This window comes from Mobula hypostoma, chromosome 16 (genome assembly GCF_963921235.1).
Source record: "Mobula hypostoma chromosome 16, sMobHyp1.1, whole genome shotgun sequence".
NCBI classification, from domain to species: Eukaryota; Metazoa; Chordata; class Chondrichthyes; order Myliobatiformes; family Myliobatidae; genus Mobula; species Mobula hypostoma.
The window spans coordinates 6,545,128-6,560,411 of record NC_086112.1 but is presented as its reverse complement, the minus strand read 5'-3'; the positions used below and the strand labels follow the sequence as shown (position 1 = coordinate 6,560,411).

At 42.0% G+C, this 15,284-nt stretch overlaps 1 protein-coding gene across 1 annotated transcript in view; it reads right to left on the bottom strand.

Moving 5' to 3' along the window:
• Positions 1-15,284, bottom strand: part of LOC134357514 (ATP-dependent Clp protease ATP-binding subunit clpX-like, mitochondrial) — a 39,510-nt gene that overhangs the window by 12,099 nt on the left and 12,127 nt on the right. The window contains exons 4-8 of the mRNA XM_063069135.1: positions 14,773-14,935; positions 13,394-13,546; positions 11,313-11,477; positions 6,263-6,351; positions 3,438-3,602 (exon numbers count right to left, since the gene is read on the bottom strand). Of these exons, the coding sequence (XP_062925205.1) occupies positions 3,438-3,602; positions 6,263-6,351; positions 11,313-11,477; positions 13,394-13,546; positions 14,773-14,935 (735 nt within the window). The remainder of the gene's footprint in view (positions 1-3,437; positions 3,603-6,262; positions 6,352-11,312; positions 11,478-13,393; positions 13,547-14,772; positions 14,936-15,284) is intronic.

The window sequence follows — 15,284 nt, the reverse complement described above, 5'->3', positions numbered from 1 at the left end:
AATTGTTTGGTGACAATAAAGTATAAAGTAATCCAATACCAATACATAAAACACAGGTTCCTTTGCAGTTGAAATTAGTCATAGTCATGGTCATACTTTATTGGTCCTGGGGGATCAATATGTGAAAAATTAATATTAAATCTAGAATCGGAATCAGGTTTAATATCAGTAGCATGTGTCATGAAATTTGTTCTTTTATGGCAGCAGTACATTGCAATACATAATAATAAATGCCAATAAGAAATTAAAAAAATAAATTAAATAAATAGTGCAAAAAGAGCAGGAAATAATAGTGAGGGAGAGTTCATGCACTCTTTGTCCATTCAGAAATCAGATGGCAGAGGAGACGAAGCTGGTCCTGAAACACTGATTGTGTGTTTTCAGGTGGAAATGAGAAGAGGGCATGTCCCAGGTGATGGGGGCCGCCTTTTTTCTTTTTTTTAACATTGGATTCACTTGCAGAAAAGGAGTACCAGGATGTGCCGGTACTGGGAACTCCTTAAAAGATCATATGATCATCATTTCTAAAAATGTCTCAAAAACATGTTTAGTTCTCTTGAAGCAATCCCTTTTTGGATACATCTTTCTTGAATTGTCAAAGATAACTAGAGTGGTCCCCGTGACAAAATCTTTAATAATTCAAGTTACATCCAAACAAAAGTGATTCAAGGACACTAATTAACTTGATGGTGTGAAAATCAGAATCGGAATCAGGTTCAATATCATTGGCATATGTCATGAAAATTATTATCAGCAGCAGTACAATGTAATACCTGATAATATAGAGAAAATAAATAAGTAAATCAATTACAGTAGGTATAGATATGTGTATTAAATAGTAAAATCAAAAATAGTGCAAAAACAGAAATAATAAAAAGTGAGGTAGTGTTCAAGGGTTCAATGTCCATTTAGGAATCGGATGGCGGAAGGGAAGAAGCTGTTCCTGAATCGCTGAGTGTGTGCCTTCAGGCTTCTGTACCTCCTACCTGATGGTAACAGTGAGAAGAGGGCATGTCCTGAGTGATATGAGTCCCTAATGTGGACACCACATCAATATTTTGGTACCAGGATAGATCCTCAGAGATTTTGACACCCAGGAACTTGAAATCGCTCACTCTCTCCACTTCTGATCCCTCTATGATAATTGGTTCATGTTCCCTCATCTTACCCCTTCTGAAATTCACAATCAGGTCTTTGATCTTTCTGACGTTGAATAGAAGGTTGTTGCTGTGACACCACTCAACTAGCTGTACATCTCACTCTTGTAGATTAGATTAGATTAGATTATGAGGATACGCAGTCCTCTTTTATTGTCATTTAGTAATGCATGCATTAAGAAATGATACAATATTCCTCCAGTGTGCTATCACAGAAACACAGGACAGACCAAGACTGAAAAACTAACAAAAAACACATAATTATAACATAGTTACAACAGTGCAACAATACCATAATTTGATGAAGAACAGGCCATGAGCACAGTAAAAAAATTCAAAGTCTCTCAAAAGTCCCACATCTCACGCAGACGGGAGAAGGAAGAAAATTCTCCTTGCCATGCCCGACCACAGTCCGACTCTGAGTTGTCCGAAAACTTTGAGCTCCGTTCAGCCCTCCGACACCGAGTACCGAGCACCATCTCTGCCGAACGCTTTGACCCCAGCCTCAGTCGCCAGCAGCAGGCAAAGCCGGGGATTTTGAGGCCTTCCCTCCGGAGATTCTCGATCGCACAGTAGCAGCGGCAGCGAACTGGGCATTTCAGAAATTTCTCCAGATGGTCGTCTGTGCCTTCTCATGTCTGTCTCCATCAAATCAGAATTCACCAGAGAGCTGCGCGCACTGCGTCACACTGCCATCTTCTCCTCCCGCCTGTATCATCTCCACCTGAGATTCTACCAACAATGGTTGTATCATCAGCAAATTTATAGATGGCGCTTGAGCTGTGCCTAGCCACACAGTCATGGGTATAAAGAGAGTAGAGCAGTGGGCTAAGCACACACCCCTGAGGTGCGTCAGTGTTGATCGTCAGAGAGGAGGAGATATTATCACCAATCCGCACAGATTGTGGTCTTCTGTTAGGAAGTCGAGGATCCAATTACAGAGGGAAGTACAGGGGCCCAGGTTTCATAGCTTATTGATCAGGACTGTGGAACTATAGTCAACGGACAGCATCCTGACATAGGTGTTTATATTGTCCAGGTGATCTAAGGCCGTGTGAAGAGCCCTTGAGATTGTGTCTGCTGTAGACCTATTGCTGCGATAGGCAAATTGCAGTGGGTCCAGATCCTTGCGGAAGCAGGAGTTAATTCTGGCCATAACCAACTTCTCAAAGCACTTCATCACCGTAGTTGTGAGTGCTACTGAGAAAGAGTCAGAACTGTGTTGAATTGAGGAACATTTTGTTGTAAGTCATTAAACCCTGCAGAATCAGGTTTAATATCACTGGCATATGTCATGAAATTTGTTGGTATGCTGCAACAGCACATTGCAACACATGGTTGAGAAAAAACTGAATTAGCGTAAATAGATATATATAAAATTGTTAAATTAAATATGCAGTGCAAAAAGAAAGCATTCCTTGAAGTGGAGCTAGTGCCCATGGTAGAGATGACTAATTTTACAATTCTCTGCAATGGAATACAATTCTATTGAGAGCATCCTGACTGGCTGCATCACTGTCTGGTATGGGAACTGTACTTCCCTCAATCGCAGGACTCTGCAGAGAGTGGTGCGGACAGCCCAACGCATCTGTAGATGCAAACTTCCTGCTATTCAGGACATTTATAGAGACAGGTGCGTAAAAAGGGCCTGAAGGATCATTGGGGACCCGAGTCACCCCAACCACAAACTGCTCCAGCAGCTACCATCCAGGAAACGGTACCGCAGCATAAAAGTCAGGACCAACAGGCTCCAGGACAGCTTCTTCCACCAGGCCATCAGACTGATTAATTCATGCTGATACAATTCTATTTCTATGCTACATTGACTGTCATGTTGTACATACTATTTATCAAAAATTACTATAAATTTAGATGGAGATGTAATGTAAAGATTTTTACTCCTCATGTATGTGAAGGATGTAAGGAATAAAGTCAATTCAATTCAAAAAAAAGCTTATTTTGATTCTGTGCGGTAGTGCCCCCTCCACATCCCCCCCCCAACCCCACCGCTCACCGTACCAGACAATGACACAGGCAGTTAGAATGCTCTCCACCGTACATCTGTAGAAAATTGCCAGTGTTTTAGTAGTCGTACAAAATCCTAACACTCCTAATGAAATATAGCTGCAATCGTGCCTTCATTAATATGCTGGGTCCAGGTTAGATCCTTAGAGATATTGACACCCAGCAACCTGAAACTGCCCTATCTCAGTTATTCCAGGACTACTGAGAAAATCAAATGATCATGGACATTGAAAACAACATTGGTTCAGAACTCACGTTTTCGTGTTTCCTCCTGCTGATGATTCTATCCAATCCATTAAAAGCTCCTGAACCCACGAACAGAATGTTGGTGGTGTCCACTGGAATGGTGTCACTACGGTATTTCCGTGGACTGCGTTCTGGAACATTCACAATTGTTCCCTCTATCAGCTTCAACAAGCCCTAAAAACACAAAGTGCAAAGTAAGTTTATTATCAAAGTACACATATGTAGTGGATTTAATACTTGAGTAATCTTGTAAATATATTGTTTAATTTGACATTGTTTATGTTTATATAATTCACTATGGGTTATATGTAAAAACATGTGAATTGCATGCATCATCACACTACCACGTGACACGTGCACGCTTCGCTTCAAATAAATATGAAGATAGATTCACATTTCGGACTCCTGGGTCTTCCTTTGAATTAGTTTAATGATTTGAACTTTCAAAACATAACCATATATACCACCAAATACTACCTTGAGATTTGCTTATTTTGCGAGCATTTCCAGTAGAACAAAGAAATACAATAGAACCAATGAAAATCTACAAAGATTATCAAACAATCAATGTGCAAAAGAAGACAAACTGAGCAAATAAAATAAATACAGAAATAATACTGAGAACATGAGTTGTAATGCCCTTGAAAGTAAGTCCATGGGTTGTGTACCTCTTCCTAGAGATGCTGCCTGGGCTGCTGCGTTCACCAGCAACTCTGATGTGTGTTGCTTGAATTTCCAGCATCTGCAGAATTCCTGTTGTTTCTATGGGTTGTGGAATCAGTTCAGTGTTGTGGTAAGTGAAGTTATCCACACGGGTTCAGGAGCTCAATGACTGAAGGGCAATAAATGTTCCTGAACCTGGTGGTGTGAGACCTGAGACTCCGGTACCTCCTTCCTGATGGCAGCAACAAGAAGAGAGCATGGCCAGGATGGTGGGGCTCCTTGATGATGGATGCTGCTTTCTGGTGGCAGCGCTCCTTGTAGTTGTTCTGTAGTCAGTGGTGGGGAGGGCTTTCCTGTGTTCACCACTGTTTCTAGACCATGTCCTGGAACATTTCCATTATCACATGTCTCCACTTCAAACAATTGCAACCTAGCTCTATACGCATTTCGGAGTGTACACCAGAAGTCCAAGATAGAGTGAACATGGAGAGCACGGTTGGAACCTCCTCAGAATAGAAGAACATTCCTTTAGAACAGAGAGGAGCAGGAATGACTTTAGCCAGGGAGGATACACTTCAGCTATATGGAAAATGGAGCTGCAGGGATTGGTTCATCTGGAAAGGAGAGGTGGGGAGGACATCTATGAAAATATTTATAATTACAAAGCCTCCACGTAGATGAAGAGGGAATTTCTTTAGCCAGAGGGTGGTGAATTTGTGGAATTTATTGCCACAGACAGCTGTGGAGGCCAAGACATTGGGTATACTTAAAGCTGAGGTTGATATGTTCTTGATTAGTCAGGATGTCAAAGGTTAGGGAGAGAAGACAGGAGAATGGGGTTGAGGGGGATAATAAATCAGCCATGATGGATGGCAGAACAGACTCGATGGGCCAAATGGCCTAATTCTGCTCCCATGTCTTATGATCTTAATTCAATCTGTACATCAGTAAACTAAACCCAATGAAGTTAGGAATTTGAAATGTGGGAGACAGCGGTGGCAGTTGAAACCCAATTTCTGGTGCTGTAAAGCATTGTGCTAACCGCTACACTACCATGGTGTAGATTGAAGATTCAAGATTTGCTTAGTTATTTCCTGTACAGAAGTGTAAAGGAGAACAAAATAATTGTTACTCTGGAACCGAAGCACCACCAAAAAAAACCCACGAAACATAGAGAACACAATTAGACCATAAGACATAGGAGGAGAACTGGGCCATTCAGCCCATCAAGTCTGTTCTGACATTCCATCATGGCTGATTTCAATGGTTCTTTTTATTATAAGAGAATGTATACAGTCTACAACCCAAAATATTTAGTCCTTGCAAACATCCATGAAAAACAGAAGAACCCCAAAAGAATGAATGACAGAAAAATGTTAGAATCCCAAAGCCCCCTCTCCCCCTCTCCCAGTGCAAGCAGCAGCAAGCACCAACCTCCCCCCTCCCCCTACCCATTTCAGCAAAAAGTATCAGTGCCCACCACCCACCAAGCCACAGCAAAGCCCCCAAAGAGGAACCATGATCTGCAGTCAACAAAATCTGTTTGTCATGCCACAGGCTCTCTCTCTCTCTAACAAGGGACAAAAAGATGTCACCCATTTCACAGCGAAAGGGGAAACTAACAGTTGCTGTTATGTTACATGTCACATTTTATTCTGAGATTCTCTGACTCAAGAATTGGCAGAAGCCCTCCCCACCGTCGAGAGAAAGAGAGAGAGAGAGCGATCGATTGCTCGAGTACAGAGACCTCCCATCCACAACAAAATCCTGATGTTCCTTCTCCACGAAGTCTCAGTCAGCGGCACCAGCCTGGAATCGGTCATCCACAATTTATTATCCCTCCCAACACCATTCCCTTACCTTCTTCCCATAAATTTTAATCTCTGACTAATCAAGAATCTATCAACCGCCACTTCAAATATACTCAGTGACTTGACCTCCACAGCCATCTCTGGCAATGAATTCCACAGAATCACCACCCACAGTAATAACAAAACAATAAATATAAATACGAGCCAGCTTATGTACATACCTAGATTGATTGTACGTCCGTAAAGCAAGGCTAGGCTGTAAAGATGTCGAGAAACAAGCAGCTTGAAATGAGCTTCAATAGCCTTCACCTCGTGTTTGACGTGAGCTGTACTTACGTGACATTAAACAATCGCACTTACTTGTTGCACACCTTCTCCCGCCACATCGCGTAACCGGTGACCTCCCGGAATTGCTCCAATCTTGTCCATTTCATCAAGGAAGACAATTCCTAATCAATTAAAATGGATAAATAAGTATTCGAAACACCGGTGACCCACTGTGAATAGACAACACATTATTTTTAGACTCTCGTCCCCATTTCTAGACAATCCAGTCAGAGGAAACATCACCAAATCCTGTCACAATTTTGAATGTTTCAATTTAATCTTTCCTGTATCACCCAATGCCACATCAAAAAAGAGACAAAGTTGAACCATGGCCCATATCTCCGGTGACATGACAGTCTACCGAGTTATTTCAACAGTCCCCCCTTCTCTCTTTTTTCCATTACTTGTTCTGACCCCTTTTCACCCCTTCTCATTGTCTCATCTTCCCATCACCTCCCTTTGGTTCCCCCTCCTCCTTCCCTTTCTTCCATGGACCATTCTCCTCTCTTATTATATTCATTCTTTTTCAGCTCTTCACATCGTCCACGGATCACCTCCAAGCTTCTTCAGAGAACCTCCCTCCTCCCCTACATGCCCACCTTCCCCTTCACCTGGCTTCACCTATCACCTGCCCGCTTATACTCCACCCCTTCTCGCCACTTTCTTATTCTGGCTTCTTCTCCTTTCCTTTCTGGTGCTGATTGTCGGGAAATGTAGAGGAGGCTTCGCCCGTATGCAAAGCAGCAAAGACGATTCAGCAGTGAGTGATCACTGTAATAATAAACCTCCAAGTAACAAGCTTCGGGGCGTCACAAAACAAGAGGGAACAAAAAATTAACACAACAAGGAAACAAGGTAACTGAAGGCTAGGAGCAACTGGTTGAGGCTGGTCGGTAGAAGAAATGACAGGGTTGACTATTTTCTAAATGGAAAGAAAACACAAAAATCTGAGGTGCAAAGGGACTTCGGAGACCTTGTGCAGGATTCCCTAAAGGTTAATTTTCAGGTTGAGTCTGTGGTGAGGAAGGCAAATGCAATGTTAGCATCCATTCCAAGAGGGACTAGAATACCAAAGGAAAGATGTAATGTTGAGGCTTAGTAAAGCACTGGTGAGTACTGTGAGCAGGTCTGGGTCCCTTATAAATAAATGGAGAGATGTTTCATTGATCCCAAAGGAAATTACAGTGTCATAGTATCCTAACAAGTGCACAGATGCACAAATATTAGAAGAGAAGTAAGAAAGAATAAAAATAAGTGACCTTAAAAATAAGATGTACAAGATTTACAGGTCAAAGAACACAAGGTCACTTCCCCAGCTATAGGTTAACTGATGGCCGGGGGTAAGAATGACCTCATATAGTACACCTTGGAACAGCGCAGTTGTCTTAGTCTGTTACTGAAAGTGCATTTAGAAAGGATGTGCTGAAACTGGAGAGGGTTCAAAGGAGATTCACGAAAATGATTCCAGGATTGAATGGCTTGTCACGTGAAGAGCGCTTGATGACTCTGGGCCCCTGTATTCACTAGTATTCAGAAGAATGAGGGGCAACCTTATTGAAACCTATCAAAAGGCAGAAGGACGATAGAGTGGATGTGGAGAGGATGTTTCCTGTGGTGCGAGAGTCTAAGACCAGAAGACGCAGCCTCAGAATAGAGGGGCGTCCTTTTCGAACGGAGATGAGGAGGAATTTCTTTAGCCAGAGAGCGGTAGTCTGTGGAATTCTTTGCCACAGGCAGAGTGGAGACCAAGTCTTTATATATGTTTAAGGTAGAGATTGATAGATTCTTGATTGGTCAGAGCATAAAGAGATAAAAGGAGAAGGCAGGGGAATGGGACTGAGAGGAAAATAGGATCAGCCATGATGAAATGGCAGATCAGACTCAATGGGCCAAATATCCTAATTCTGATCCTATATCTTATTGTTCAATGGGTGAACAAAGAACTGTGGATGAGAGCTGGTTTAAATAGGCTGTGTGTGATGAATTAGAAACGAGTGGCAGATGACTTCAGTTACCTAGATGTTGACTGGGAGGTGCCTTCCTGTGCAGGCCTGACACTGATGAAAGGTTTCGACACAAAATATTGTCTGTTTATTCTTCTCAATAGATGCTGCCTGACCTGCTGAGTGGCACTAGCACTTTGTGTGTGTTGCTATTAATATGGTACATATATTTTCATGAATATAACTCAAATAGGCATTAACTGCTCTGTTTTTGAAGAGGTGTAATCATTGTTCAAGGCAAATTTTGCACACATTTCATTTGCAACTACTTAGAGCTGTTGCTTTGTAGGTAGAAATAAGCTTTGTTGTACTTCAGCAAGTGAAGTAAAGCAAAATAAATGTAACTGGAAATTGTCTTATATTTCATTAGATTTGTCACATGAAAACATCGAAACTTACAGTGGAATGAATCATTTGTGTTAGTAAACAACACAGCCCAAGGATGTACTGGGGACAACCTACAAGTTTTGCCAGGCTCCTGGTGCAAACACAGCATGCCCATAACCTGCACACCTTTGGAAGGTGGAAGGAGAGGAGAGCACCTAGAGAATACCCAGATGGCCATGGGGAGAACGTGTGGACTCTTTACAGTGGTGGGAACTGCACCCTGATCACTGAACTGTGGCATTGTCAAGTGTTCTGCAAACTGCTACACTACCATGCTGCTCACGTTATGCATAATATGACAACTATATTTTACAGGTATATACGTATATATAGGTAAATAGATAGATAGAGGAAAAAAAGTTCGATGTGGCATTTAATTTCCACTGTTATCTTTCTTGTATCTTATTTTTAAATTAAATATAAAAGAAAAATTAAAAAGAATGATCAGAGTAATAAAGAAGTTTATCTTTATTTTTGGTGGTGGAGTGCAGATACGTCTCTACTAGAGGAGGTGTAAGGTGCTCCTTCCCTCCGCTATCCTGCAGGTCACCTTGGGCAAGGTGTAGCACTTGCTTAGCCCCACCCCACCCCGATCAGCGTCATGTAAAGCCACGGGAGCAGGTGGTGGATGGTCGTACGAGCAGCTGGTGCATATCACAAGTCCTGGTTATGCGACCATTGACGCCAGGCAGACAATCTCTGAAGAGTATTGATAATAGCTGGGGTCAAAGTCAGCATGGTTTCTGTAAAGGGAAATCTTGCCTGACAAATCTGTTAGGATTCTTCGAGGAAGTAACAAACAGGGTGGACAAAGGAGAAGCAGTCGATGTCATTTACTTAAATTTCCAGAAGGCATTTGATAAGGTACCTCACATGAGGCTGCTAAAAGAGATAAAATCCTATGGTGTTACAGGAAATATACTGAAAAGGGTAGCGGAACGGCGGACAGGCAGGAGGCAGTGAGTGGGAATAAAGGGGACCTTTTCTGGTTGGCTGTCAGTGTCTAGTGGTGTTCCTCAGGGATCAGCATTGGGATCACTACTTTTCACATTGTCAATGATTTAGATAGTGGAATTGATGGCTTTGTGGCAAAGTTTGCGGATGATACAAAGATAGGTGGAGGTGTAGGTAGTGCTGAGGAAGCAATGCAATTGCAGAAGGACTTAGACAAATTCGAAGAATGGGTAAAAAAGTGACAGATGGGAAATACAGTGTCGCTTTGCTGCTGCTTACATGTGGGAGGGGGAGGTGGGGGGCCTCGGGGTTCTAACATTTAACTGTCATTCATTCTTTGGGGAACTCCTCTGTTTTTGTGGATGGTTGCGAAGAAAAAGAATTTCAGGATTTAAATTGTGTACATTTCTCTGACATTAAATATACCTTTGAAACTTCTGAAGTCTATGATAATGCATTTTGGTAAAAGAAGAACAATAGTGCAGACTATTATCTAAATGTGGGGAAAATTCAAACATCAAAGGTACAAGGGGACTTAGGAGTCCTCATGCAAGACTCCCAGAGGTTAATTTACAGGTTGAGTCTGTGGTAAAGAAGGCAAATGCATGTTGGCATTTATTTCAAGGGGAATAGGATATAAAAACAAGGAGATAATGCTAGAGCTTTATAAGATACTAGTCAGGCCGCACTTGGAGTACTGTCAACAGTTTTGGACTCCATATCTCAGAAAGGATGTCTTGTCATTGGAGAGATTGTCATGATGAGAGGCATTGATTGTGTGGACAGTCAGAGGCTTTTTCCCAGGGCTGAACACGAGAGGGCACAGGTTTAAGGTGCTTGGAAGTAGGTACAGAGGAGATGTCAGGGGTAAGTTTTTTACTCAGAGAGTGGTGAGTGCATGGAATGGGCTGCCAGCAACGGTGGTGGAGGCGGATACGATAGGGTCTTTTAAAAGACTCCTGGGTAGGTGCATGGAGCTTAGAAAAATAGAGGGTTATGGGTTACCCTGGGTAATTTCTAAGTCAGTACATGTTTGGCACGGCGTTGTGGGCTGAAGGGCCTGTATTGTGCTGTAGGTGTTCTATGTTTCTATGTAGATTCCAGAGGAGGTTCACAAGGATTATTCTGGGAATGCAGGGGTTAATGTATGAGGAGTGTTTGGAAGCTTTGGGTCTGTACTCACTGGAATTTAGAAAAATGTGGGGAGATCTCATTGAAACCTACCAAATGCTGAAAGGACTAGATATGTTTCCTTTGGAGGGGGTGTCCAGAACTAGAAGACACAGCCTCAAAATTGAGGGGTGACCTTTTAGAACAGAGGTAAGGAGGAACATTTTTAGCCAGAGGGTGATGAATCTGTGAATGCTCTGCCATAGACTGCGGTGGAGGCCAAGACCGTGGGTACATTCAAAGTGGAAGTTAATAGATTCCTGATTGGTCAGGGCATCAAGAGATATAGTGACAGGGCAGGTGTATGGGGCTGGGTGGGATCCAGGATCAGCCATGATGGAATGGCACAGCAGACTTGATGGGCTGAATGGCCTAATTCTGCTCCTATGTCTGATGGTCTTATATTTATTGCCATGGCTTGTACAGACAGCTAGGACACAGCATCCATGGTCGATCCCGACCCACAGAGGCCTCACAACACCATGGTTGGAAAAATAAACACTGATATTTTTCTGTTCCTTGCATTTGACTGTTTTACTGTGACAATTGAAAGAAATAATTAATTATACCTTGCTGAGCTCTTGCAACATTGAAGTTTGCATCCAGTAGCAGCTTGGCAATGACTGATTCAATGTCTTCACCAACATAGCCGGATTGTGTGAGGCACGTACAGTCACAGATTGCAAATGGTACATCCAAGCACTTGGCCAATGTTTGGACCATCAATGTCTTCCCTATGAAAGACCAGCAGGATGTTTAGACTAAAGAAAACTTACCGCTGTTACATTAGAGTGTAGAATGTACAGTGGGACACATCAAGATCAGTACATTTTGGCCCAATTAAGCAAATGCCCCAACTAGCCAAAGTTTTATGGAAATAGTTTAAAAGTCAAATCAAGTTTATAGTTATTTAAGTATGTAAATGTACACCCTCAATAAGATGTTTCTTAAGATCAAGGTGTAAAGCACAGTAGTATTCATAATAGATATATAACACACAATAACTTAGGAAAGTAAGAATTAAATCTACAAATGAATTATGCATAAATAAACAAAGTTAAGTGCATAAATTAAATATTGTAGGGTATAACAAATTAACTAGTTACACTTTGAATGCAATGCACCGGGGAGTTCAGAGGCCTAATGGCCTGAGGGAAGAAGAAGTTGTTTCCATTCCAAATGGTATAAAAAAAGACAAACTACCATTTAACTGAATAAAATTATGTATTTAAATGAAATACAGAACAGATTAGAGCACTATCAATACTGCTACAGTAATATAAAACTGTATTAGTTTCTAATAGTTATCAACGGAGGAATTAATCCAGTGTACTGTCCACTTACACATTCTTTTGATTGACTGTAAATGAACAAAATCAGCACAGACACCTAGTGTCAATAATGGACTGCCCTTCATCAGAATCAGTTTAATATTACCGGCAAATGTCGTGAAATTTGTCGTTAAGGGCAGGAGTAAATTATATTACATAATAATAAAATATGTGAATTACAGTAAGAAGTATATGAAAATATATATATATTAATGCAAAACAGTAATGAGGTGGTAGTCATGGGGCTCATTGTCCATTCAGGAATCGGATGGCAGAGGGGAAGAAGCTGTTCCTGAATCGCTAAGTGTGTGTCTTCAGGCTCCTGTACCTCCTCCCTGATGGTAGCAATGAGAAGAGGGTATGTTCTGGGTGATGGGGGTTCTTAATGATGGATACCACCTTTTTGAGGCATCACTGCTTGAAGATGTCCTGGATGCTGGGGAAAGCTAGTGGCCGTGATGGAGGTGACAGAGATTACAACCTTCTGCAGCTTCTTTTGCTCTTTGCAGTGGTCTCCTCATGCCAAACGGTGATTCAGCCAGTTAAATGCTCTCCAAGGTACCAATGCTCTCTGGGAAGAGGTCACCAACTCTAAGTCAGGCATTCAATGCTTCCTTGTCGACATCTAGTCTGCTCAGATCATGGGGATGTCTTCCATGGAGTGTCACGCTCTTCCATGGTTAACTCTTTCTTCAATAGTGATAATTTCTTCATTTTTCTGGGTTGCGTTTTCAATTAACTCCAGTGGTGTGGACTTCTTATCTGAATTGCATATGGTCATATAGAGTGCTGAATCCTGTTTTCATTGATGAAAAATATCCTTGGAAGTTTCATCAGACTGTTGTGTAATTTTTTATGTCTGTTATTTCTCACCCTCTTCAGTCCTAGGCAGTATTATTATTATTATTATTATTATTATTATTATTAATACTACTACTAAGTTATGTATTTGCACAATTTGTCTTCTTTTGCACATTGCCTGTTTGTCAGTCTTTGTGCATAGTTTTTCACTGATTCTATTGTTTTTTTTTTTGTTCTACTGTAAATGCCTGCAACAAAATGAATCCCAGAGTAGTTTACAGTGACATATATATACTCTGATAACAAATTCTCTTTGAATTTATTTTTAAATGGCTGCCGTGGTTTCACTTTAATAATTGAAGGTTTTGGGATGTTTTGAGACAAGTGGCAAATGAATTTTGCAAAAATGATCATTTTTGTAAATGTCAGATTAATGCTTAAGCAAGCAATATAAGTTTGTCTTCGAGGCAGGATTTCTTCATCCCAGAACAAAAAAAAACATTGAAATGCATTAATACCTGAACCTGTGGGTCCAAGCAGAATGATGTTGCTTTTGTCAAAATGAACAGCGTTATTAACATTATCAAAGTTCTTCCGGAAATTTCTCTGTAGTACTGGTTGTTGTGATAAGTAAGTCGGGGGTGGAATCAATCCTGAGATGTTCACTAGTTCTGTGGGAAAGAAAAGATGGAACAGCTTATATCTCCTTGTCCACAGCGGAGTCAAAACAGCATTGAATAGGCATTGAGACAGGCACATGAACAAAAGGGGAATGGTAGGATAAGGAGGAGATGCAGGCAGGTGGGATTAGGTCAATTTGACAATGTTAGGACCTGCTCTCTGCTGAGTTGCTCTATTTTCTATGTTCTCACTAATTTAGGAGCACCAAGTTTCTGGGAGTACACATAATGGACGATTTCACCCGGTCCCGCAACACCACATCTTTGACCGAGAAAGCACAGCAGCGTCTCAACTTCCTGAGGAGATTCAGGAGAGTGAGGTGCCCCCTGCCCACCCCCTCCATTTTAACCAATTTTTCCAGGAGCACCATCAAGAGTGCCCTGACCAGCTGCATTGCTGTCTGGTATGGGAATTGCAAGGCATCTGACAGCAAGTCTCTACAATGGGGTGTGAGGACTGCTGAAAGGATCATTGGGGTCTCTTTCCGCCCATCAGAGATACCTATCAGGAGTACTGCGTATGTGGGGCCTTTAGCATTGTCAATGATCCCTCCCATCTCCCTTGACCCCCCCACCATTGGGCAGGAGGTACCATAGCATTTGGTCCAGAACTGTTAGGATGGGAAAGAGCTTCTTCCCCCAGGCCGTGAGAATACTGAGCTCCCTGCCATCACCCAGGTCTCATCACGTATGAAACACCTGCAGCATTAACCTGTTTACTTTCTAACTTGTATCTTATGGACACTTTGTTATTTGTTAGTTTATTTGTAGTGATATTACTTTATGTGCTTGTGTGTGACTTATATGTACTGTGTTGTGCACCTTGGTCCAGAGGAACATTGTTTTGTTTGCTGGTATACATGCGTATGGGCGAATGGTAATAAACTGAATTTGAGCTTAAATTTGTGGGAATCCCTGGTCTGTGACTGATGAAAATGGAGCAGCATCTCAGGAGGCACTGGGAACTTCGCGTTTCTTCAGCAGAAGCACAGAGGAGCCCAGTACGAACATGAAAAGGAAACTACCATCTCCTATACTCCCCAGCCACATACTCACCCCCCCCAGTCATCCGTCTGTCTGCCCACCCAATCAAACCCGTCCTGCCTCAGCTGTGGCAGAATGCTGGGTCACACATTTGTCTCATCCACCATGTCAAAGCTGGGGTGGAATATCCCCCAAACCTGAGGAACTGTCTAAGAAAAAGAGAGAAAACTTGCCTCTTGACGAGCTGGGGAAGCCGTGACCATAACCCTCGGAATGTTGTGTGACATGGGACGGAATATTATTTATAAGCCTTTTATAGTGATTGTAGACGGCTACTGAGAGAACTTTCTTTGCTTGATTTTGGCCGATAATATATTCGTCCAAAATGCGATGGAGCTGAAACCAAAGATACTTGATAACATTTCAATACTGTGAGATACATTATAAAATATGGATAAGAGGTAGTAATTGTCCATCTGATCTTTTGAACCTGCTCCATCTTTCACTGATGGAGACTAATCTTCGCCTGCAGAGTTATCTTCCTTCACTATCCCCATATCATCCAGTAACATCATGAAGGATCCCACCCACCCTGCTCATGGACTGTTTGTCCCACTCCCATCGGGGAGGAGGCTACGTAGCATCCACACCAGGACCACCAGGCTCAAAAACAGTTACTTTCCCCAAGCAGTAAGACTGATCAACACCTCCACCCACTAACTCCACCGCTACTTTATTATTTCCT